Source organism: Musca domestica, unplaced genomic scaffold, assembly GCF_030504385.1.
Source record: "Musca domestica strain aabys unplaced genomic scaffold, Musca_domestica.polishedcontigs.V.1.1 22, whole genome shotgun sequence".
Taxonomy (NCBI): Eukaryota; Metazoa; Arthropoda; class Insecta; order Diptera; family Muscidae; genus Musca; species Musca domestica.
In genome coordinates, this window is record NW_026712262.1 from 1,801,347 (window position 1) to 1,824,620 (window position 23,274).

General features: G+C 35.9%; 1 protein-coding gene across 2 annotated transcripts in view; it reads right to left on the reverse strand.

Moving 5' to 3' along the window:
* Positions 1-14,776: 14,776 nt before the first annotated feature.
* The window catches only part of LOC101900992 (uncharacterized), a 30,128-nt gene continuing 21,630 nt past the window's right edge, over positions 14,777-23,274 (reverse strand). Inside the window, exons 2-4 of one of the 2 annotated variants that reach the window (XM_059122983.1) lie at positions 15,461-15,704; positions 15,227-15,400; positions 14,777-15,155 (exon numbers count right to left, since the gene is read on the reverse strand). In XM_059122983.1, the coding sequence (XP_058978966.1) occupies positions 15,006-15,155; positions 15,227-15,400; positions 15,461-15,704 (568 nt within the window). In that variant the 3' untranslated portion in view covers positions 14,777-15,005. The remainder of the gene's footprint in view (positions 15,156-15,226; positions 15,401-15,460; positions 15,705-23,274) is intronic. The other variant, XM_059122984.1, reaches the window with a different exon arrangement.

Consider the following 23,274-nt stretch of genomic DNA (forward strand, 5'->3'; position numbering starts at 1 on the left):
TGCATTGCGTCAAATTTCATATTTGAAGTTCATAATGGGTACTACAATCTATGACGGAGAATTGTCTATTCAGATCCACGTCTTAGTATAGCCCCCATACAACGGCACCTCCCTTTATTCGGTATTTTGATGATCGTATTTGCGGTGCAGGATCGTTATTACAGCCTATGACAAGTAATTACTTATCCAGCACTACGTCTTCGTATAGCCCCTATATAAAGGTTTTGATTTGAGCGGTATTTTTGACGTAATTTTTTTAATTCTAGAAGTTCCTTCCGAATGGTGGAGGGCCCGACCGAACTTAGCTGTTTTTTTTACTTATTAACTGTTAGTTTAACACGTATCCAATCCGAGTCATAGTTGGCTTTTTTGGGAACGTTTTAAATCAAGAATAATTGTGTTTGGTATCAGATGCAGACCAGAAATACCTCTGCCAAATTGTATCAAGGTTGGGGTCAGATTTGGATATAGCTCCCATATATATATAATATAATAAAAAATCAGCAAAGAAAGTCTTAAAGTCGGGCGGGGCCGAGCTATAGCTATATCTGAACCGATCTTCACCAAATTTGACATACTAGCTTCTAGACTCAATTCGTTCGTAAGTGCCCAATTCCATCACATTTGGAGAAATATTAGACGTTTGGTGCACAATAAAACGTAAATCGGTCGAAGTTTTATATGGGAGCTATATCCAAATCTGAACCGATCTCGATAAAATTTGGCATACTTATTTTCAGGCCTAATTTGGTTGTATGTGCAAAATTTCATAATATTCGGGATATTACACGTTTGGTGCACAATAAAAAGCAATTTCAATAGGGTTCGTCCTTGGGCCAAACAAATGATTTGTGCAAAATTTCATCTGGATAGGGCAATAAATGCGAACTGTACTTTGCTTACAAAAATAAATCGACTCAGAATGGGATTTTATGCAGATCAACAAAAGGAACTATGGGTCTATCTCGTTTCCTTTTGCCTGTTACAAACAAATGCACAAAGACATAATTCCCTGACCACCTTTTGGTGTAGGGTATAATCAATACTTTCCTCACTAATATGACTGCAACATCTAAATATTTTTTTAAAAAATTTTCTATTGAAACTAGAATGTCCTTTGAAAGAACAACAGGATGAGAAAATTAAAAACTCCAATTTACTCCATTTTGTCCGTAATATTGGCTATCAGACGGTGCTATCAGTGTTTAAAATTAGATGTCGATTTAGCCATTGAGGTAAAGCTCTCTTCCTTTCTCTCTCTTTCTCACTATTAAAGAAATTCCATTTAACCTTGCACAGTCATTGATATTGTTTCTCAGATGTTTAGTATTGAAGGAGGAAATGTAGAGGCTACATAGAACAATACCTCCTGATTTTCGATATTTTACAGGTTTCGGTCCCTAATAGCTATGAATTGCCTTTTCGGGTTCTCGGGGGGTAGTAAAATATTTCGAGGGAGGTTTCGTAAGAAAAAATCTATATTTAATTTTGATTTTTTAACATTTCCGGTATTTGCCAAAGTGTTAATGAAAGAATCAATTTCTGATTAATTTTGCCAGTGACCTTTGTTTGCTATCAATTTCTAATCTCGTTCAAATCTCAATTTTCAATGAATTTGTTTTTGATTCATACATTTGTGTGACGATCGTTAGATTTGTTTTTTTTTTTTTTTTTAATTTTTCCCTCTAAGTCATTTGGCAAATAAAAATTATGAATAATAGAAAACAGACAGAACTGAAAAATAAAATGAGAATATCTAGAGCAAAGACACCTAACGCCTAATTGACAGATATTATCGAAGACCACTTTCGGAAAAAAATCCCCTCATTGATGGGTTCGGGGCGACGACGTAACTACATGAGTGTTTGTGTAGATACCCATATTTGTTGCCCTAAAAAAACGAATTTTTTCATTCTCATCGATTTTATTGGGAAATCTCATTGCTACCGGGTAGTCGATCGGTGGGTCTTAGGGAGGCTAAGAGAAAACATTTTTTTTAGAAAACGAAATACCCAAAGTAAATAGAAGAAAAAATTCAAAATAAACAAAACAAAAAATCGTTTGATCATGATGTTTATCATGAGCGCTACAAAAAAAAAACGCAAGAACAACACCTATTAACGACAGTAGTTCAGGTATCTTATCGGAACAAGCTCATGGGATTTGAGTAGCCAAAGTACAGAAACAGAAACAAAAAAAAAAATACATTTTGCTCGATAAGTAACCTGAGAAGAAACACTACTTGCTGCATGATTCTAATCATGGCGAGGGGTGAATAATGAATGCCTCAATTGATGTTTTGTTAAAATTTCGATGATAGATTTTGAAATCTAGTTGTTAGAGCGCGGGGGGAGTTGGGTGTATTCTCCTTACCGACATTTCGAAAAATAAGTTCAACAATAAAATCAAATCACATTGGAATACGTGCCGGATTCAAGTATCTGGTGGACTGAATACATTTTTTCACACATACCTCGAGTGCCTGCATCATCTACATCTACAATGGCGTACTGCACTCTGTTTTCCTCAGCACTTCTCAAATGACGCGACATTTGGACGACACAATTAAATATCGATTTGCAGTTGTAGTAATTCTTCTAAAAAAAATTCAGCGAAATTTTTCAAAGTTTGTCAACAGCAATTCTGAATCATGCCTTGGGGATTTGTACAGATTGAACCATTTTTTTAACTATGGTAAAGAAGTTAGCGGATATTAGGCACTGAAACCAAAAACATTGAGAACCGCTAAAAATTTCAAAATTGTTAAAAGGCTGTTATGCAATGCGGGTACTGCATATTTAGCTTGAGTTTAAACGTTTTTATATCCAAAATGCAGGAAGCTTGAAGCCACATGCATGTTCTAACCAGTAAAAAAAGTCCCAAAGTCGGGCGGGCCGACTTTATGATACCCTACACCACTTTGCTAATTTTGTAGAGCTCCACATAACAATTAAAAGTTTTTATGGGAGAATTCAATCATACACCCTATGATTATAATTATAATTTAAAATTCAAAGGACTAAATATGCCGAAGCATTTGTATCTTTTAAATTCGGACTTGTATTGCCCATTTGGTGCACAATTAATTTGAAATCGGATAAATATATATATATGGGAGCTATATCCAAATCTGAACCGATCTCGATAATATTGAGCAAAGATATTTCTAAACTGTATTTGATATATTTCCCTGAATATCGTTGCTACGGAGTGCATATTACGGTTGTGGGTAACAAATATAACACATCGGATGAATAATATGTATGGAAGCTATAGCTATATCTGAACCGATCTTCGCCAAATTTGACATACTAGCTTCTAGACTCAATTCGGTCGTAAGTGCCAAATTCCATCCCATTTGGACAAATATTAGACGTTTGGTGCACAATGAAAGGTAAATCGGACGAAGTTATATATGGGAGCTATATCCAAATCTGAACCGATCTCGATAAAATTTGGCAAAGATATTTCTGAGCAGCATTTGATATATTTCCCCAAAATATTGTTGTTACAGAGTGCATATTACGGCTGCAGAGGACAAAAATGACAAATCGGATGAACACTATATATGGGAGCTATAGCTTTCTCTGAACCAATTTCGATCAAATTTGGCATACTTATTTTCAGGCCTAATTTGGTTGTATGTGCAAAATTCCATACTATTCGGGATGATATTACACGTTTGGTGCACAATAAAAGGCAAATCGGACGCAAATATATATGAGAACTATATCTAAATTTTGACCGATTATCTCCAATTTCAGTAGGGTTCGTCCTTGGGTCAAACAAATGATTTGTGCAAAATTTCATCTCAATCGGATAATAAATGCGGCCTGCATTTTGTTCACAAGAATACATGGACAGACGGGCGGACTGACGTGCATAAATCAACTCAGAAAGTGATTCTATGGAGATCCTCAAAAGTAACTATGTGTCTATCTCGCTGCCTTCTCCATGTTACAAACAAATGCACAAAGACATAATACCCTGACCACCATGTGTTGTAGGGTATTAAAATCGGATATCATAACCTAGCAACCAGTTTCAAGAATTTGCAATCGCCTCAAGACGATTTGCGGCTTGCGGGAAAGACCGTTATATTTGCCGAAGAGACACTCTCAGGGTCTTTTGAGAATCCCCAACACACCGCCCATGGGAAATTTACCAAGCCTTACACACAATCATATTTTTGTGAATAATACTCACCAGCAGAACTGCTCGTTTTTTATACCCTACACCACATAGTGGTAAGGGTATTATGTCTTTGTGCATTTGTTTGTAACATGGAAAAGGATAGTTACTTTTGAGGATCTTCATAGAATTTCTTTCTGAGTCGACCGTCCATGTATTATTGTGAACAAAATGCAGGTCCCATTTATTTTCCGATTGAGATGAAAATTTCTAAACAAAATAAGTTTGGTCCAAGAACGAACCCTATTGAAATTGGTGAGAATCGGTTCAAACTTACATATAGCTCCCATATATATCTTTAACCGATTTCAGGTTATTTGTGCACCATGACCTGATTTTTCGCACATACGATGGAATTTAGTCTAGAAGCAAGTATTTCAAATTTGGTTTGAAAATCGGTTCCTATATAGCTATAGATCCCATATATATCAACCGGTTTGGGGTTTTAATCCCCTCAAATGCGTAATATATCAGATATCAGATACAGCTCTGAAATAAGTGCCTAACATTTTTGTTCAGATTTGGATACAGCTCCCAAATAATTCTTAATCGAATTTGGGGTTTTTATGCACCAAATGACAAACATCAGCCCATCTTGGCAATTCCGACTGAATAGCTACAGCTCCCATATATATGGTTCACCTGATTGTGAATGTGAATAAATCTTTTGTGTCTCGTACCATCGCCCGTGATGCTGGTAGCGTAGCCCGACGTCAAGGAAGTGGACGGACGAAAACATCAGCAAAAATGGTTCGAAAAGTAAAGAAGCGGCTTGGTCGAAACCCGCGTCGCAGTGGCCGAAAAATGACTCATGAGCTGAACATCTTGCAATCTTCCATTTGACAAATATTGAAAAATGAGTTCGGGGTAAAGCCTTTAAAATTCCAAAAAATTCAAGAACTTACACCGCAACAGAAAGAAAATAGACTCAAAGGAGCTAAAGATTTGCTTCGCTTGACCGAAAGTGGTGAACTGCCGAATTAGGTTTTCTCCGATGAGAAAACATTCGTTGCTAAGCTCTTTGTAAACAAAAAAAATGATCGTGTTTACTTGCCAAAGAGGTCAGCTGAAAATATGCACCTTCGGTTGGCCACCAGAACTCAAGCGCCGGCCATGGTGATGGTGTGGACCGCCATTGCAGCCGATGGTCGCTCTCCGCTCGTATTAATCGATCAGCGAAAATATTCAGGAGGGTGTATTAAAGCCTTAGGCATGCAAACATTTTGGTTTCATTCATTTTTTGGTTTCATTCAAAACAAAAAATGTAAAAAATTATGTCGTTTGACTTTATTGCAGTTACCTATATGGTACATATTATTTCCAAAACCACCTTCGTATATCAGACTAATTTTCCAACCATGATTATCATACCAAATAACAAGTTTTCCAAATCTATCAGGCGATAAAATATCTATGATTGTAAACTAAACAAGTTAAAAAGCAGTAAGTTCGTCCGGGCCGAACTTTGAATACCCTCCACCATTTAGAACGAATTTGAAAATAAAATCCTTAAAAAAATCTTTTAAAATTTTAAAAATACCGAATATAGCCGTTATATTGGTGTCTATACGATCTGGACCCACACAGGCATTGTTTGTCACAAGTCATTACCAAATTCAAATTCGGAACTTGAAATAAACGTTGAATAATGTAGCTAAAATCATCAAAATATCGTAAATAGGGAGGTTCCGTTATATCGGAGCTGTGCGAAGACCTGGACCTGTGATAGGCTCCATTACGAACTTCAAATACGACAACAATTTCAGTGAGTATTGTACCTAAACTCGTCAAAATACCGAATATAGGGAGGTACTGGTATATGGGGCCTATACGAAGACCTGGACCTGCATAGACTTAACCTGTCTACTGAAAAAATAAACATGTGTGCAAAATTGTATCCTTCTATCTCAATTCGTTTGAAAGATAGCGTGATTAAAACAGACAGACAGGCTAAATCGTCTTAGAATTTTACGCTGATCAAGAATATATATACTTTATTGGGTCTGACTTGAGTATTTCGAGGAGTTACAAACGGAATGACAAAATTAATATACCCTCCATAGTATGGTAGAGGGTATAAAAATCAATCGAATATCGTCTTATGTCAAAGTGAGTACATTCATATGCTACGCAACTCTCAAGACTTATGGTGGCCCATAATTATTTCCATACCTCAGCATAATTATATACCAGATTGGTTGTTACTGTTGAAGTCATAGAAATCATCGAGAGGGGAAATATAACTACTTTCCTCACTGTTTTTATTCATTTAAAGTATTAATAAATTTTAAAAAAATTATTTTAAATTCCATCTCCTACGTTTTCCATTTTCCAACACCAGGATCGCTAATACAAAACAAAATAATTTCCAACCAAACTGTAATCAGCCGCTTATTTGCAAATCGTGATGTATCATTTTCTCGTAAAGCATTTCAAATTGTTTTCGTTTTTTTTTTTTTTTTCGTTTATGTGCAGCTTTTCCTATCAGCCCTGTCTCCTCCACCACCTCCTAGCACTTTCCTCACTCCTCCCCGGGTTTTGGCTAATAGTTTTTTGTTTCATTGCATTTTGAGAAATGAACAAAAGCTGAGGTAAGCTGAAAGAATCTACACGTGCCTTTTCGACGTTCAAATGCCCAGAAATGGAACGAAAACCCCAAGACGTAATTAAGAACCATTCTCACATAGATACTGCATACACACATATGCACTCACACACCACGAAACTCAGTCGTGGAGATATACAATAATCTTGGAGAAGTAAGTCATCATTCCGGCTGATATCGCTTGGACTACGGAATGTAAGAAGAGATGGGGGGGGGGGTGGTAGGCGGTACATTTACTGAGAAGTCGTCTTTATGATTTCGTTTTACCAATGCATTTTTATTGGCCGCCCCGTTTTTTGTTGGTCTACCGGCCGACCGAACGATCAGTTGGCCGATCGGTCGGTTGGTGCCAATATAGATTAGACTGAATTATTATTGGGGTACAATCAATAACATCGACTTCGCTCCGGCTGCTGATAACCATTGCCGTTCGCTTGACTTTAATTGATCAGTTGAAAGAGTCTCCATTGTAGAATTTGGAATTGTCTCTTCGACGTTTTCTTTTGCCGATGCCACTGAGTTTCGTTGCCTGGTGATTGTTTATTTTGTCATATACTCAGCCAGAGATAAGATGTTGTCCGAAAAAAAAAACTATCAACAACAACAACATTACTTTTAACTGATATAAATGAAAATCATGGACCTTAGTTTAACATCGGGACACGAAATGAAGACTAATGCGAGGTGTGGTGGCAAAGTTTTGGGGTAGTCGTTTACGATTATTCGATATTACGACTTTCATCGAAAGTGGTCATTTAAGTCTTATATATGAGAGCTATAGCTATATCTGAACCGATTTTCACCAAATTTGATTCGCTTGTTACTAGGCTGAATTTGGTCGGAAGTCCCAAAATTCAGGTCATATGGACTGATATTGGTCATTTGGTGCACAATTAACCCGAAAATCGATTGATGATATATGTGGGAGCTATACCTATCTAAACCGATCTTAAACCAATTTGGCAGAGGTATTTCTGGGCTGTACCTGATACCGGACATCATTCTTGTGGGGTGTATACTACGAATGTGAGGAACTTAAAAACCAAATCGGATGAAACCTATATGTGGGAGCTATAGCTATATCTGAACCGAACTTCTCCGAATTGGATGTACTTGCTTCTAGATTGGATGCGGTCGGATGTACCAAATTCAGGACTTTTGGACTGACATTGGACATTTGGTGCACAATTAACCCAAAATCGATTGAATATATATATGGGGCTATATCCAAATCTGAACATATCTTAATACAATTTGGCAGAGATATTTCTGGGGTGTATCTGACATCTGATACCAAACATCATTCTTCTGGGGTGCATACTAAGAATGTGAGTAACTTAAACACCAAATCTGATGAAACATATATTTGGAAGCTATAGCTTTATCTGAAAAGGTCGAAATTTCCAAAAAAAAATATTTTCTACACAAAAAAGAAGCGATAATCCGATTTCCCTCAAACTATGCAAATCCTAATATTTGCGTCAGTGCTTAGTCAGGGGCAAAAATGGAGAATATCGGTCCACTCCATCAAGTACCTCCACCACAAAGGGTCAAAATTTTGAATAAATATACCAATTATAAAATGTTATGTAAAAGTCCAATTGCCTTCAAATTTCATATATCCCAACATTTTTATTAACCCAAGATCTGGTTTTAAGATGGAATATATCGGTCCACTCCTTCTGGTACCTCCCCCACAAAAGGTCGAAATTTGCAAAAAAAAATTGTCTGCACAAAAAGGGCGATTTTGCAAATCCTAATATTTGCATAAGTTCTAGGTCAGACGCAAAAATGGATAAAATCGGTTCACTCCGTCAAGTACCCCCCTCTCAAAGGGTTAAAATTTTGAATAATTATAACTCCTATAAAATATGATGTAAGAGACCTATTAGTTTGAAATTACGTACATCTAAATATTTTCATTATCCCAAGATCTGGTGCTAAGATGGAATATATCATTCCTCTCCTTCTGGTAACTCCCCCACAAAGGGTTGGAATTCTGAATATCCTCATAAAACGCGAAATTAACATCCGATTCCATTTAGACTTGGTACGTCTCAACTTTGAAAAACAAAACGCTTAAAGAAAGCAAAATAAGAATTCAACTCTTTATTTTTGCTATCACAAGATCTGCTATGAAGATGATATATATCTACGAACTCCTTCTGGCACCTCAATTTTCAATTCTTGGATATAAATGTTCGATTTTCTTGTAATTTTGCCTATACCAATATTTTTATTTGCATTGAAGTATGAAATTGTCCCGCCGACTATATCTGGTACCTCACACACTTTTTCTCACATATCTCATATAATGTGGAGGAAGTAACCAATATAGTCCAAACCTGGCACCTTCCAATATTTATATCATATTTATTTAGGTCCGATACGAAATGGACAATATTGGGCCATTCCTTCGGAGCCTACTTCATCCAGGATCAAAAATTTGAATAATCATAACACAAGTCAAAACATATTTAAAAAACGAGCATTGGCAGAGCGTATACATCTGTAAGCTAAAGCGACTGATATATTTTAACATGTTGTTAATATAATTCTTATCGAAGTCATTGTTACGGGAGCTTTACTAAATACGCATATATATTCGGCCCGCCCAATTTTTGAAGTTTCCTTTCCGATATTTTTTTTTTTGAAATTGCAACTCCCCTTAAATTGTGGAAGGTATTCAAAGTGCAGCCCGGTCGAGCTTACAGTCGGTGAAACAAGACTGTTGCTTTTCTCAATAAAATTTTTTTCCCTGAAGATGACTGTCGAAGACAGTCGAAATATCGGAAAATAAAAATCAAAATTATAAAAATAAAACACTGATGTTTTTCAATTGACCTTAAGCCAAAATAAAGTTAATAAGAAACAATATACAGGTCAACAATAAAAAACAACAACATTTTCTCATATTTTTTCAATTTTGTCATATTTTTGGCATATTTTCATTTTGAATTAAACATTTGGTAATATTTCTACAGCTAACAAAACTAAGTAGTTAGGATATCAGGATATCATGATCGCATTTAAGGCCCGATCCTTACGAAATTTTGCATGGGTATAAGATGAGGGTCATAATAGTCTCTTTTTGGAGATGATCGCAATATATTTAGGGGTTGAAATGGACCAAAAAACTACAAAATTGACAGCATGTCGTAATTATCGCCCGATCCTCACGCACATTTGAATGGGGGTTACCGGACATTGCAAAAGCCAAGCTGTTTTGGATGGCCATCCAAAAATATTCAATGTGCGAAATAGTTTGCCAACATTTGTAGACAAAATACGAAAATGTCCATTCCAGTGACTCTTTGGAGAATTCACAAATACAGGAAAGACGAACTTCTGACTATTTCGTTAACGCTGATTTCGTGGAAGAATATAGTCAAATATCTGTATCTCATATAGATGCGTTTCAGTCAAAAACCAATAATAAATGTTAATCTTTTGCCACTTCTGAGAGATTATAGGTCTTTGGGAAATACTGGTTCTAGATCTAGGAAGACCATTTAAGTGCAACATCTACCAATAAATTGGAAATGAGCAAATTAGTTTAAGTTGCTATTATTCGAAAATTAGAGAACGAAACCTGATTGTTTTCTTTTATTATTTGTCACAATATCTTGAGGAATTCTTTCGAGTATCTCGCCTATACAAACAGTATCGTTTATTATAGTGTTGTAGGGTATTCAACGGTCGGCCCCGCTCGACTTTAGCCTTTGCTTACTTGTTTTTTATTTGTTAATATTTCAAATATTCCCATTTCAATTTATTCCTACTGATATCTAACAAATTTGGCAAAAAGAGGAAAACTTACATTTCAGGTATATTGAAGTCTAAAACACATTACGCAGCTTCTCTGACCTACATTTGAATTTTCCTCGAATTCCAAATATCGATCAATTCTGTCATTTTCTTTCCTTCCAATTTTTTTTTTTTAAATATAGATATCATTAATAAGGCCAGGTGCTATCAAAGATATTTGTTTTGCTTCATTCGAAAAAACAGCTAATAAATTACCCGCCCTGGAAATCCCAATCTAATTGCTTATTTCATGCTTGCTTGTTTTTGTTTTTTTTTTTTTTCTTTATTGTTATTTCATCAAAAATATTTCAAGATGTCGATAGATGATTGACCACAACCACCTGACCAAAAATAGCTATGACAAATCTTTGTAGATAACTTATCTAAGGCAATGGCAGCAGCAGCACCAGCACCAACATTGATAAATGGCCTGGACTTCGTCAATAGCTTGGTAGGAGAGCTTCACGTGTTAGATTTCCAAAACCAAAACAGGCATTTATTCAGTCATAAGAAAACAACGAAATTTCTATAACGCACCGCAAATAGGTATTTCTTTTTCCAATTCCACTCTCATATCTAATCATTGTTTTCCTCTTTTTCTCTTCTCGGAATAAAAGAGCCAGAAATGATATTGAAGAAGTCCAAACGAATCTCAATGCCTCTTAAGTACTTTCGAAAGCCAAAAGAAAGTAATTTCTTCTTTATCAGATGATAAAGTGGCCAACCAGCCAGGGAAGGAAATAAAAAAAAAGAACCGCAAGAGATTGCACTTCAATTGAAAAAATAAAATATTGAATGAAATGAACAATGCAAGAAACTCCTACATTCTCGCCTTACCTCCCCCCAAAACATTTCTAAGAATTTCCAAATAAAATTATAGCTTTAATCTTGGCCCATTTATCATTGGTCGAACATCACAAATTGATAAATGGAATTTATAAAAAAAAGAAATAAATCATAAAGAAGTTTATTTGTTCTATTTCAGAGACAAAATGGCTTTGTTCTTGTGAAGGTTATCGAATGGGGTATTTACCCAAATTTACAAATTATTATTCATTATCGATCTACGTTATAATTCCGGAAAGAACTCTGTTAAGAGCAAAATTTCACAAGCACTATTGAAATAGTCTTAATAAAGAGTAACAGCAACAACAATAGTTACAACAACAATGTCAACAGAAAGAACACGAAATCATGCGGAGATACCAATGAGAACAGCATCAACCATACCACACCAGTATTTGTTGGCAGGGTACCTAACAGTTCAGTTCTCGGTAATATGCCATTGATAGCATAAGGCAAATAATTCTCATTCACTTGATACAGTCGGTCACATACATATGTTGCTCGGTTTGGCATATACAATTAGGCAGGCTTGTTACTGCAGGAGTCTTGACAAAGCGTGGTTAGTGTTTTTATACACTTCACCATACAAAGTATGGGGGCAGGTCAACTTCGAAGATGGGCTATATCGGCCCATGATATCGTACAGCCCCCCATATAACGGTTCCTTCCGATATTCGGTATTTTGATGATTTTAGCCACATTTTTCAATGAAATTGTCTGAAAATAAACACAAGGTGTTCCCTTGGTATACTTTAACTTCTGGGAGAGAATTGTTTATATAGGTCCACGTTTAGGTTAGCCCCAATTCAACGGTGCCCCCCGATGTTCGGTATTTTGATGATTGTAGCCAAATTTTTCAATGAAATTGTCTAAAAAAGCAACAAAAGGACTTCCTTATGAGCATTATACCCCCTGAAAGAGTATTATCTATATAAGTCCACGATATCGTATATCCCCCATGTATTGGCACCTCCCTATATGCGATATTTTGATGATTTTAGCGAAATTATTCACCGGATTTGTTTCAAATTTCGTATTTAAAGTTCCTAATGGAAACTACAGCCAAAGGCAAAATATTGTCTATGCAGGTCGAGGTCTTCGTGTAGGCCCCATATATCAGTAGCCCCTATATTCGGTATTTTGACGATTTTAGGTACAACACTCACTGAAATTGTTTGAAATTTCGTATTTGAAGTTCCTAATAGGTACCACAGCCTGTAATAGAAAATTGTCTGGTACCTGCCCATATTCGGTATTTTGATGATTTTAACTATAGGGTGAGATAAAAAACTGCAACAAAGCCCAACGTCATATTTTTTAAATTTTATTGAAATTTTATTGAAAGCAAAAAAATTCAGGAATAGCATCAAATTTTAGAATTAGTTTAGATTTGTTCGAATTCGTCACCTTTGGCACGAATTATGGCCTTCAAACGGCCAATGAAACCGTCACACGATGCCCGATTATTGATCTGCGATATTTCAGCCCATTTCGGCGAAACGCTTGCTTGAGGTGATCGACCCTTTGGTATTTTTAGTGCCAACCTACTCCAGACACAATAGTCCAACGGATTGGTATCCGGAGATGGAAATTTTGGTGGCCATTGTGCGCTGGAAATGAAGCGAGGAACCTCATTTTGTAACCATTCTTGGGTGGCGCGTGCTGAGTGCGATGGTGCTGAGTCCTGTTGGAATGTCCAAGGTCTGCGCCCAAAATGTTTGCGTGCCCAAGGCTTTAATACACCCTCCAGAATATTTTCGCAATAATATTCGGCATTTATTCTGATGTCATGGTCGATTAATACGAGCGGAGAGCGACCAACGACTGTTAAGGCGGCCCACACCATCACCACGGCCGGCGCTTGAGTTCTGGTGGCCAACCGAAGGTGCACATTTTCACCTGACCTCTTTGGCAAGTAAACACAAGTTTACAAACTGCTGGACAACGAATGTTTTCTCATCGGAGAAAACCACTAATCGGCAGTTCACCACTTTCTGCCAATGAAGCAACTCTTTAGCTCTTTTGAGTCTATTTTCTTTCAGTTGCGGTGTAGGTTCTTGCACTTTTTGGAATTTCAATGTCTTTACCCCGAGCTCATTTTTCAATATTTGCCGAATTTTCCAAATTTCGGTCACTGCGACACGGGTTTCAATCAAGTCGCTTTGTACGTTTCGAACCATATATGTTGATGTTGCTGTTTTCCGTCCGGGCTACGCTACCAGTATCACGGTAACGATCGCTGGTACGAGACACAAACGATTTATTCACATTTAAATGCTGGAGTGCTCTAACGATAGCCACTTGTAGTTTTCCAGCCAAATATAAATAAATCATACTATCACGCTTGAATTCCATCACGAATAACTTTATTCTGGAAAATTCTCACCAAAAGCCCTGTCCATCCCTCCGTCCGCCCGTCCGTCTGTTGTAATCACTCTAGAGTCAAAACGAATAAAGATAGGAAGCTAAAATTTTGCACAGATCAGTATTTTGTCTCCCTATATTCCGTATTTTGAGGATTTTAGCTCCATTTTTTTATGGAATTGTCAGAAATTATACACAAGGAGTCCTTTATAGGTACTTTACCGTCTGTAAGAGAATTGTCTATATAGGTCCACGATATCGTATATATCCCATGATTGTAGCCACATTTTCAATGGAATTGTCTAAAAATCCACACCAGGATGTTCTTCTGAGTAGTTTGCTCAATGGAAGTGAATTGTCTATATTGGTGCACGAGATCGTATAGCCCCCATATAAGGGCACCTCCCGATATTCGGTATTTTGATGAGGTTGGCCACATTTTTCAACGGAATTGTCTCAAAATCCACGCAAGGTGTTCCTTCTTAGTACTCTACCCCCTGGTACACGATATCGTATATCCGCCACATATTCGGTATTTTGATAATTGTAGCCAAATTTTTCAATGGAATTTTCTGAAAATCCACACAGGGAGTTCCTTTTGAGTACTTTAGCCACTGAAAGTGAGCCCACGATATCGTATAGCCCCCATGGCGACATTTTTGACCGAAGTTGTTTCAAATTTCGTCTTTAAAGTTTGAAGGTCAGAATGAGTACTACAACCTGTGACGGAAAATTGTCTATGCAGGTCCACGTCGTATAGCCCACATATAACCGTACCTCCCTTTATTTCGCATTTTGATGATATTAGCAACATTATTCGCCAGAATTGTTTTTCATTTGATAATATTAGCGACATTATTCAACGAAATTGTTCCCAATTTTGTATACTACTACAGCCTGTGACAAAAAATTACTTATGCAGGTCCATGTGTTTATATAGCCCCCATATACCGGGTTTCATTTAAGCGGTATTTTACGACGCATTTTTTTTTTTTTTTTTTTTGAGATTTTCAAGATTTTTCAAAATGGTGGAGGATATTAAAAGTTTAATAAATTTGTTTTCAAGGATTTTTCGAAAATATTCAGACTTTTGGAGATGGACTTTGCCAGAATGGTGTTTTATTCAAGTTTTGTAAATTTTTCTCCAACCCACTAAAAATACACCATTCCCTTCCTCTCCTTTTCACCCAACTTATTCTGAGATTTGTATGTAGGCACGAATTTCCGCCTTATAATGATTGTAGGCGGCAATTTTGACCCTCACCATGTACTCATCCGCTGGGAAGGGTATCAACTTAAACATTTCACTGTCCAACACCAGCTTCTCCAAAATAATGTCATGCTGGAACCAAAAGAAAAAATCAAACATTATTGGGTGTCTCTAATTAGATGGGCTTCCATCTACCCACTTACATCATAGGGACAGGTGTGATTGATATTCGAAGCTGGCGCCACGATGTTGAAAAAGACAATTTTCCAAAACATAAAACGATTGGGATTTTTGTAAAAACGACAAAAGTCCACGGTGTGGTTGTACATAAAGGGGCAATAGCCATTGTTGCCCTTGCGGAAGAGGGCTGCATTGAACTGCAAAAAAGGAAATTTTGAAACTTCAATATTTTTCAAGCATTGATTGCACTCCCTTACCGTAACATTGTCCACCGGCACTTGATGCAGCGCCACATAAAGGCTAAACGCCGATTTGTAACGTGACAAAGCCTTCAAATAGCATTTGGTAATCGAGGCAAAGGCCTTGTCGAATTCTTTGCATTCGACCCGGGTGATTTTGGCTCTCAAGGCAAACGCTGAACCGAAAATTATAAAGGCCAGTACCAAAATTAGATTGCCTTTCATGGCAAACGAATGACTGGGATAACGACCATAAATTGGCCTACAAATCGAATGGAATGAGGGCTGAGAATTTTGCTTATTTTTAATTCAACAATTTACGTATGAAATGGATTTGTATCGAAAATATAAATTTAAATGCCTCATTGACTTTTGCAATTAAATCAAATATTTTAAACGAATATTTTAAACCGATAATTTTGCCAAATTAGGCTGTAGGGATTAAGATGAAGCCGGAATTACCCTACACTAAATCAGCACATAAATTAGTCGCGTTTATACCCTCTACCATACATGGTATAGAGGGTATATTAAGTACGTCATTCCGTTTGTAACTCATCGAAGTAATAATTTTAGACTTAAGAAAGTATAAAAATTCTTGATCAGCGTAAAATTCTAAGACGATTTCGTCCTGTCCCTTCTTCAGTCTGTTGTAATCGCGCTAGAGCCAAAACGAATTAATTTTGCACAGATCAGTCTTTTGCCTGCAGGCAGGTCAAATTTGGAGTCAAGATATCGTATAGTCCCCATATGACGGTAACCACTCTTCGACACTTCACAAGCCATGAATTTTATTTTGGGGAGGAATCGAGAACTTCGGAAAAATATTTTCAAGTAATATTAGTAATAAAAAATCTAAAATAAATATGCAGTAGGGAATTTCTTAAAACATATTTTGAAAAATAAATCCTCGAAAAAACAAGACTTGATGTCCTTGAGGAAAAATTCGAAAAAAGTTGTAAAACTCTTATTTTTTCAAAAATCACGATTTTCACAAGGGAATGATAAAGGATGATTTTTGGTCAAAATATTTTTTTTTAAATAAATCGTTGTTTTTTTTTCTTTGGTCAAAAGATTCGGAATCTTCAGTCAAACTTTTGTAAAAAATTTAGGAATCCAGGTCCTTAATTTTGGTCCAAGCGTTTTTGGAAAATCAGTTCTTAGAAATGTCTGTTTCTTTGGTTAGCAAATCCTCGAAACTCCTACTTAAAGTGGGATATTTTTAGTCATGAGCTCCTTGAAATTAAAGAAACTCAATATTCCTAATTTTTAGGACATTTTTCGGACATAAAGTTCTTAAAAATTGTAAAAGTTAAAAAAAATCTCTTTAAAATTTACGTTTTTATTCATGAGGTCCTTGAACTAATGTTGTCCTACATTGGCCGATTTTTAATCAAAAGATTTTTGGAAAATTTTTTCTACAAAATTCTTGTTTTTTGGTTTAATGATCCTTAAATGTCCACCGAAAATTGGATAAAATAAAATATGAGATCTTTAACAATTTCAGGTTAGAAGACCCTTAAACAAATATTTTTTTGTCTAGAGGCTGTTAAAAATACATATTACCTCAGAAATGATAGGAAGATCCTTGAAAACAAATAAGTAAAGAAAGTCTTAAAGTCGGGTGTGTCCGACTTTATGATACCCTACACCATTTTACTAATTTAGTAGAGCTCCGCATAACAATTAAACATATTAATGGAAGAATTCAGAAGAAGGTCCTTGAACTATATTTTCTTAAAAAATGTCCGTTCCTTCAGTTCCTGGAAATTTTTTTTCTGAAAATAACAAAATTTTTTGTTTAAAAATCCCGTAAACATTTATCCTTGATTTTATTTTTTTAAAAATCAATTTTTGTGCTGTGAAAAAAAGGTTGGTTTTTGAAATAGTTTTCTTAAAAAAATATCCGATTTTTGGCCAAAGCTAGGGTTTTTAGTCAAAGAGATTTTGACCACGATTTTCCATTGCTGTTCAGAACGTTCTTAAAGAAAACGCTCACGAGTTTTAGTCAAGAAATATTTCTATAAATCCTCCGATGACTGGATGTTTCCTAAAAAAAATGTTTGGACTGAAGGTCCGTAAAACAGTGTCTCCCAAAAAGCACGAGAGGTCCTTGAAACATTTTCTTATACGTCCAAAAAATGTAGCTCACAACGTTCTTGAAAAAAAAATTCTTTAAAAATTTTTTTCATCGACTGTCTCCAGAAATAAAAATAACGATTTTTGGTCATAATGTCCTTAAAAGGAGATCTCTCAAAGTATTTTCTCCAAAAATTCACATAAATTCACTGATTTCTTGACATAATTCTCTTGAAAATTCCAGGACGCAGTTTCTCAGAAACAGCTCCTTTTGATAAGGTTGCCATGAATATTTTTTTCTCAAAAAGAAAAAAACATTAAGGAACGATAACAAATGTCCTTAATTTTTTTCTTCTTAAAAGTCCACGATTCTTGGTCAGAAGACTCCTAAAAAATGTTTCCCGCTATTTCATGTAAGGACTTCCTTGGAAAAACATCATCTAACATCGTCATCTTTAAAAAAGAGGTCCTTGAATCTTCTTGAAAAAATATTATTTTTTAAATCACGAGTTTGCATCTAAAGCTTCTTTTTATTATTTCACGATTTTTGGTCAGGATGCCCTTAAAAATCATTAAAAAGTCAGGTCATGAGAAAACTAAAAAATGTTCTTAAAAGATCCACTTGTTTTTGTCAAGAGGTCCTTAATATATCCGGGGGATCGGTGAAAAAAGTACCCTCAAAATAAAATTTATGGTCAGGATTTTCTTGAAAAAAGTTTTTAAGGCAGTAAACCAAAGGAGTTGGCCATTTGCGCAACTGACCTAAATGTGATTTAGAAATATTTAAATGTGGACCCATAAAGATTCTATCCTCATACTCTGAATTCTTATGCCAAAAGCAGCAGATCGATATTCGCACCTGATCTTCGCCTGCTAGAAATATTACGATATTCCACATTTTACGATATTGAGCTCCCTCTGCTGTCCAACGTCGATATGACCACCTGTAGCGTATAATCAACAATTACTCACTTTACTTAAATACAATATCATTATTGATGGATTTTAAAAGTTCAAAAAACCCCGATTTTAAAAATAAAGTAATTTTGCCACATTAGTATGAAAATTAAAAATTTCCAGCCAGCAAAAAAAAACATTATTTTTCCGGAATTAAAAAAGGTTTATTGCATTGTGCGAAGAAACATCAGTTAATTATTTTACATTTTACGAAAGTTTTAATTTTTCAAAATTTTGACATTCTGTGGGGTAGGTCTCAGAAGGAAATGGTCGATTTTGCATATCTCCGAACTCGATCTAAATTTGATATGTACCAAATTTTGTCGTGCACACAGTCAGACAGACATATCAAGATCGACTACATACAACCCCATTTTTTTACAAAGACCTGTGACCTGAAATTAGTGGTTATACTTTGCTCGGTATCCACCTGAAATCCTTTTCGTAACATTAGTCATAGATATTGCACGGGAATTTCAAAACTTTGCTTAATTTTTTTTTTTTTCAAAACAACTCTGAAGAGCCCAATAACCCTCTCCCCATTCATCAATTTTTTGGACTTTGCATCCTGAGTTTTGCTCACGCAATGAGTAACCATGACGTTGTCGATTTTTCTCACAACACATCCAAACTCAAATTTGTATCGGAAATAATTTCCCCGGACAATTTCAAATATTTTTGAACAATTTGTATGACTGAAAGAATTTTATAATTGATACCAAAATTTGTTAGAGATAAAGAAGTCTTGTTTTTTTCATTTCGGTTAGGAACTCTTTTTCTACAGCAAAGTGTTGTGACAATTTATTTTATCGATAAATGTTTTGTGATAAACAAAATAGAACAACACCAACAAAAATGCTTGAATAACAACAGCAAACGGTTGCAGATAAAAAATCCAGTAGTCAAAATATAGCTGTGTACATACAAATGTACAGATGTTAAACATTTGGAGTCGCTGGGTTTGGTTGGTATACCGGGGAGTTTGAGATATGGTTATGAACAGTTTTACCTCTAATTGGGGGGTGAGAGAGGTTAAGGGGAAACACCTTTAAAAAATGTAAAGAAAAATATTTTTTCCGTGATCCATGGGAGTTTGAGGTGCGGTCACTTTCATCTTTGACCATCCCCCCAGGTTGTAAAAAACATTTTGGCATTCGGTTTGTATTGCCTCAAAATATTCTTCGGAGACCCCTTAATGTATAAATTGTCGATAAACATAAAATTGATGTCTATCTTCGTTAGTCGGTTTGCCTATTGTTATCAAGTCATATATTTTATATAGAGCTTCGAAATATGACCAAAAAATTAGTTTTCTGTCTCGAAAGATTGGTGATGAAAAAGGTCTTATCGGCCCAAGTTTAGAAATAGCCCAAACTTCAATTTCATATTTCGATTTTTCACCAGGTGTAACCTCTCGTCATAATGCGGGTCCACTGTTGTGTATAACTTCAATAAAAATGTGGAACCAACTTAAAATATTTTGAAAGTTTCAAATTTTCTGTGCTTTCACCTTTCAGACTCTCAGAGAAAATAAATATTCCCAGCAGAAAATGTTTAATATAGGTCCACTACCCGGTATAGCTCCCATATAGCGGTAGGATACATTTTTGGCATTTTAATGCTTTCAATCAAAATTTACAACTCCACATACTGGTTCCAGCCTCTAAAGGCTGCTGCAGAATGGCTGGTTTTTGGAATGTATTGCCAGACCAAAGTTGTTAGCAAAGCCCTGACCATACTCCTCAACTGAACAGGACTAGAAATAATATACATTTATACATTTTTAAGTCAAGAAATTTGACTTTAACATAGTCAAAATGTATCTTATAACAGCTTTAGATCCAATGTGGTTTTGGGCAGAAGCCATTTCAGGACTCTTGCCTCTCTCTTATACAGGGTGAGATGAAAAAACTGCAACCAACTTCAGACTGCTGTCATTTCCAAACCACTCGTCCGACAGCAGTTAATATAATTCCACTGAAGCGTACAAAGGCATTTTGGTGAGAATTTTCCAAAAAAAAAGTTATTCGTGATGGAATTCAAGCGTGATAGTGTGATTTATTTATATTTGGCTGGAAAACCACAAGTGGCTATGTTTAAGGCACTCCAGCATTTAAATGTAAATAAATCTTTTGTGTCTCATACCATCGCTAGCTACCGTGATACTGGTAGCGACGCCAAGGAAGTGGACGGAAGAAATCATCAGCAGAAATGGTTCGAAAAGTAAAGAAGCGCCTTGATCGAAACCCGCGTCGCAGTGGCACGCGAGCTGATCGTATTGCAATATTCCATTCGGCAAATATTGAACAATGAGTTCGGGGTAAAGCCATTGAAATTCCAAAAAGCGCAAGAACTTACACCGCAACAGAAAGAAAATAGACTCAGAGCTAAAGAGTTGCTTCGCTTGGCCGAAAGTGGTGAACTGCCGAATTTGATTTTCTCCGATGAGAAAACATTCTTTTTCCACCAGTTTGTAAACAAACAAAATGTTCGCGTTTACTTGCCAAAGAGATCAGCTGAAAATGTGCACCTTCGGTTGGCCGGCAGAACTCAAGCGTCGGCATAACAGCCGATGGTAGCTCTTCGTTCGTATTAATCGACCGTGGCATCGGAACAAATGCTGAACATTATCGCGAAAATATTATGGAGGGTGTATTTAAGCCTTGGGCACTCAAAAATTTTGGCCGCAGACCTTGGGCATTCCAACAGGACTCAGCACCATCACACACAGCATGCTCCACCCAAGAATGGTTACAAAATGAGGTTCCTCGCTACATTTCCAGCGCACAATGGTCATCAAAATCTCCGGATACCAATCCGTTGGACTAATGTGTCTGGAGTATTTTGGAAAGCATTGTTGGCACTAAAAAATATCAAAGTGTCGATCACCTCAAGCAAGCGCTTCGCGAGGAATGAGCCAAAATACCGCAGAGCAAAATTCGGGTAGCGTGTTACGGTTCCATTGGCCGTTTGAAGGCCATAATTCGTGCCAAAGATGACCAATTCGAACAGATCTAAACTTATTCTAAAATTTGATCCTATTTTTTTTTTTTGCTTAAAAAAATGTAAAAATGATGGCGTTTGACTTTGTTGCAGTTTTTTATATCACCCTGTAAGTTTTGACAATGAGATGTTGTCAAATAAATAATCCAAAAACCAGCAAAGAAAGTCTAAAAGTCGGGCGGGGAATTCAATCATACACGCTATGATTATAATTATAATTTAAAAGTCAAAGGACTAAACATGCCGAAGCATTTGTATCTTTTAAATTCGGACTTGTATTGCCCATTTGGTGTAAAAATAATTTGAAATCGGATATAGATATATATGGGAGCTATATCCAAAACTGAACCGATCTCGATTAAATTTGGCAAAGATATTTCTGAGCTGTATTTGATATTTGATATTTCCCCGAATATCGTTGTTACGGAGTGCATATTACGGCTGTGGGTAACAAATACAACATATCGGATGAACAATATACTATATGGGAGCTATAGCTATATCTAAACCGACCTTCTCCAAATTTGACATACTAGCTTCTAGACGCAATTCGGTCGCAAATTTCATTCCATTTGAGCAAACATTGGGCGTTTGGTGTACCAATAAAAGTAAATTGAAGTTATATATGGGAGGTATATAAAAATCTGAACCGATCTCGATAAAATTTAGCAAAGTTATTTCTGAGCTGCATTTGATATATTTCTCCAAATATTGTTGTTACAGAGTGCATGTTACGGCTGCTGAGGACAAAAATAACAAATCGGATGAACAATATATATGGGAGCTATAGCTATATCTGAACCGATTTCGATCAAATTTGGCATACATATTTCCAGGCCTAATTTGATTGTATATGCAAAATTTCATACTATTCGGGCTGATATTACACGTTTGGTGCACAATAAAAGGCAAATCGGACGAAGATATCAAAAAAATTTCAATGTTGTTTGGAACATTTCATCTCAATCGGATAATAATTGCGACCTGCATTTTGTTCACAAAAATACATGGACGGACGGACGGACTGACATGCATAAATCAACTCAGAAAGTGATTCTATGGAGATCCTTAAAAGTAACTATGGGTCTATCTCGCTTCCTTCTCCATGTTACAAACAAATGCACAAAGACATAATACCCTTACCACTATGTGGTGTAGGGTATAAATATAAATTTAAATTATTAATGCTACCATGCTGTATACCTAAAATCAACGGATTCCAAGGAATCTTTATCCTTCTTTTTGGTTACTTTGCGATGTAAACATTCAAAAAATGCCATACATGTTTCTTCTTATTTTAGCTATACTTTCATAATCTGTTGAGATTTCCTCTGTTATTATTGAAAAAAAAAATAATTTTATTGGTAGGAATTGAAGGTATAATGCTGTATCATATTGGAGGTATAAATTTGAATCCAGCACAGCATTGAATTCCATATTCAATAAAATATATTAATGTATAAATTTTTATAGTCACTGAACAACTTCATCCTACCTCTACTCTTCACAATTACAATTTATTGGTAACGCTAATTTTTCCCCACCTAAATTTGGAAAAGACTCTCCCCCTCACCCCTTTTGTTTACTTGTAATTCTTTCTCATTCAATGTATTTGCAAAGATGTTTCACCATGTGACGTCTCTAACGTCAGACTTAACAACATAAATACGATTATGGGGGGTTTTGTCACTGAACTAATTTTTGACAAATCACTCAGCAAACAAAAAAACCCACTCCTCTCAGACGTGTCGCCGACAAATTGTGATTAAGTGTCATTTAGTGTGAAATCATAA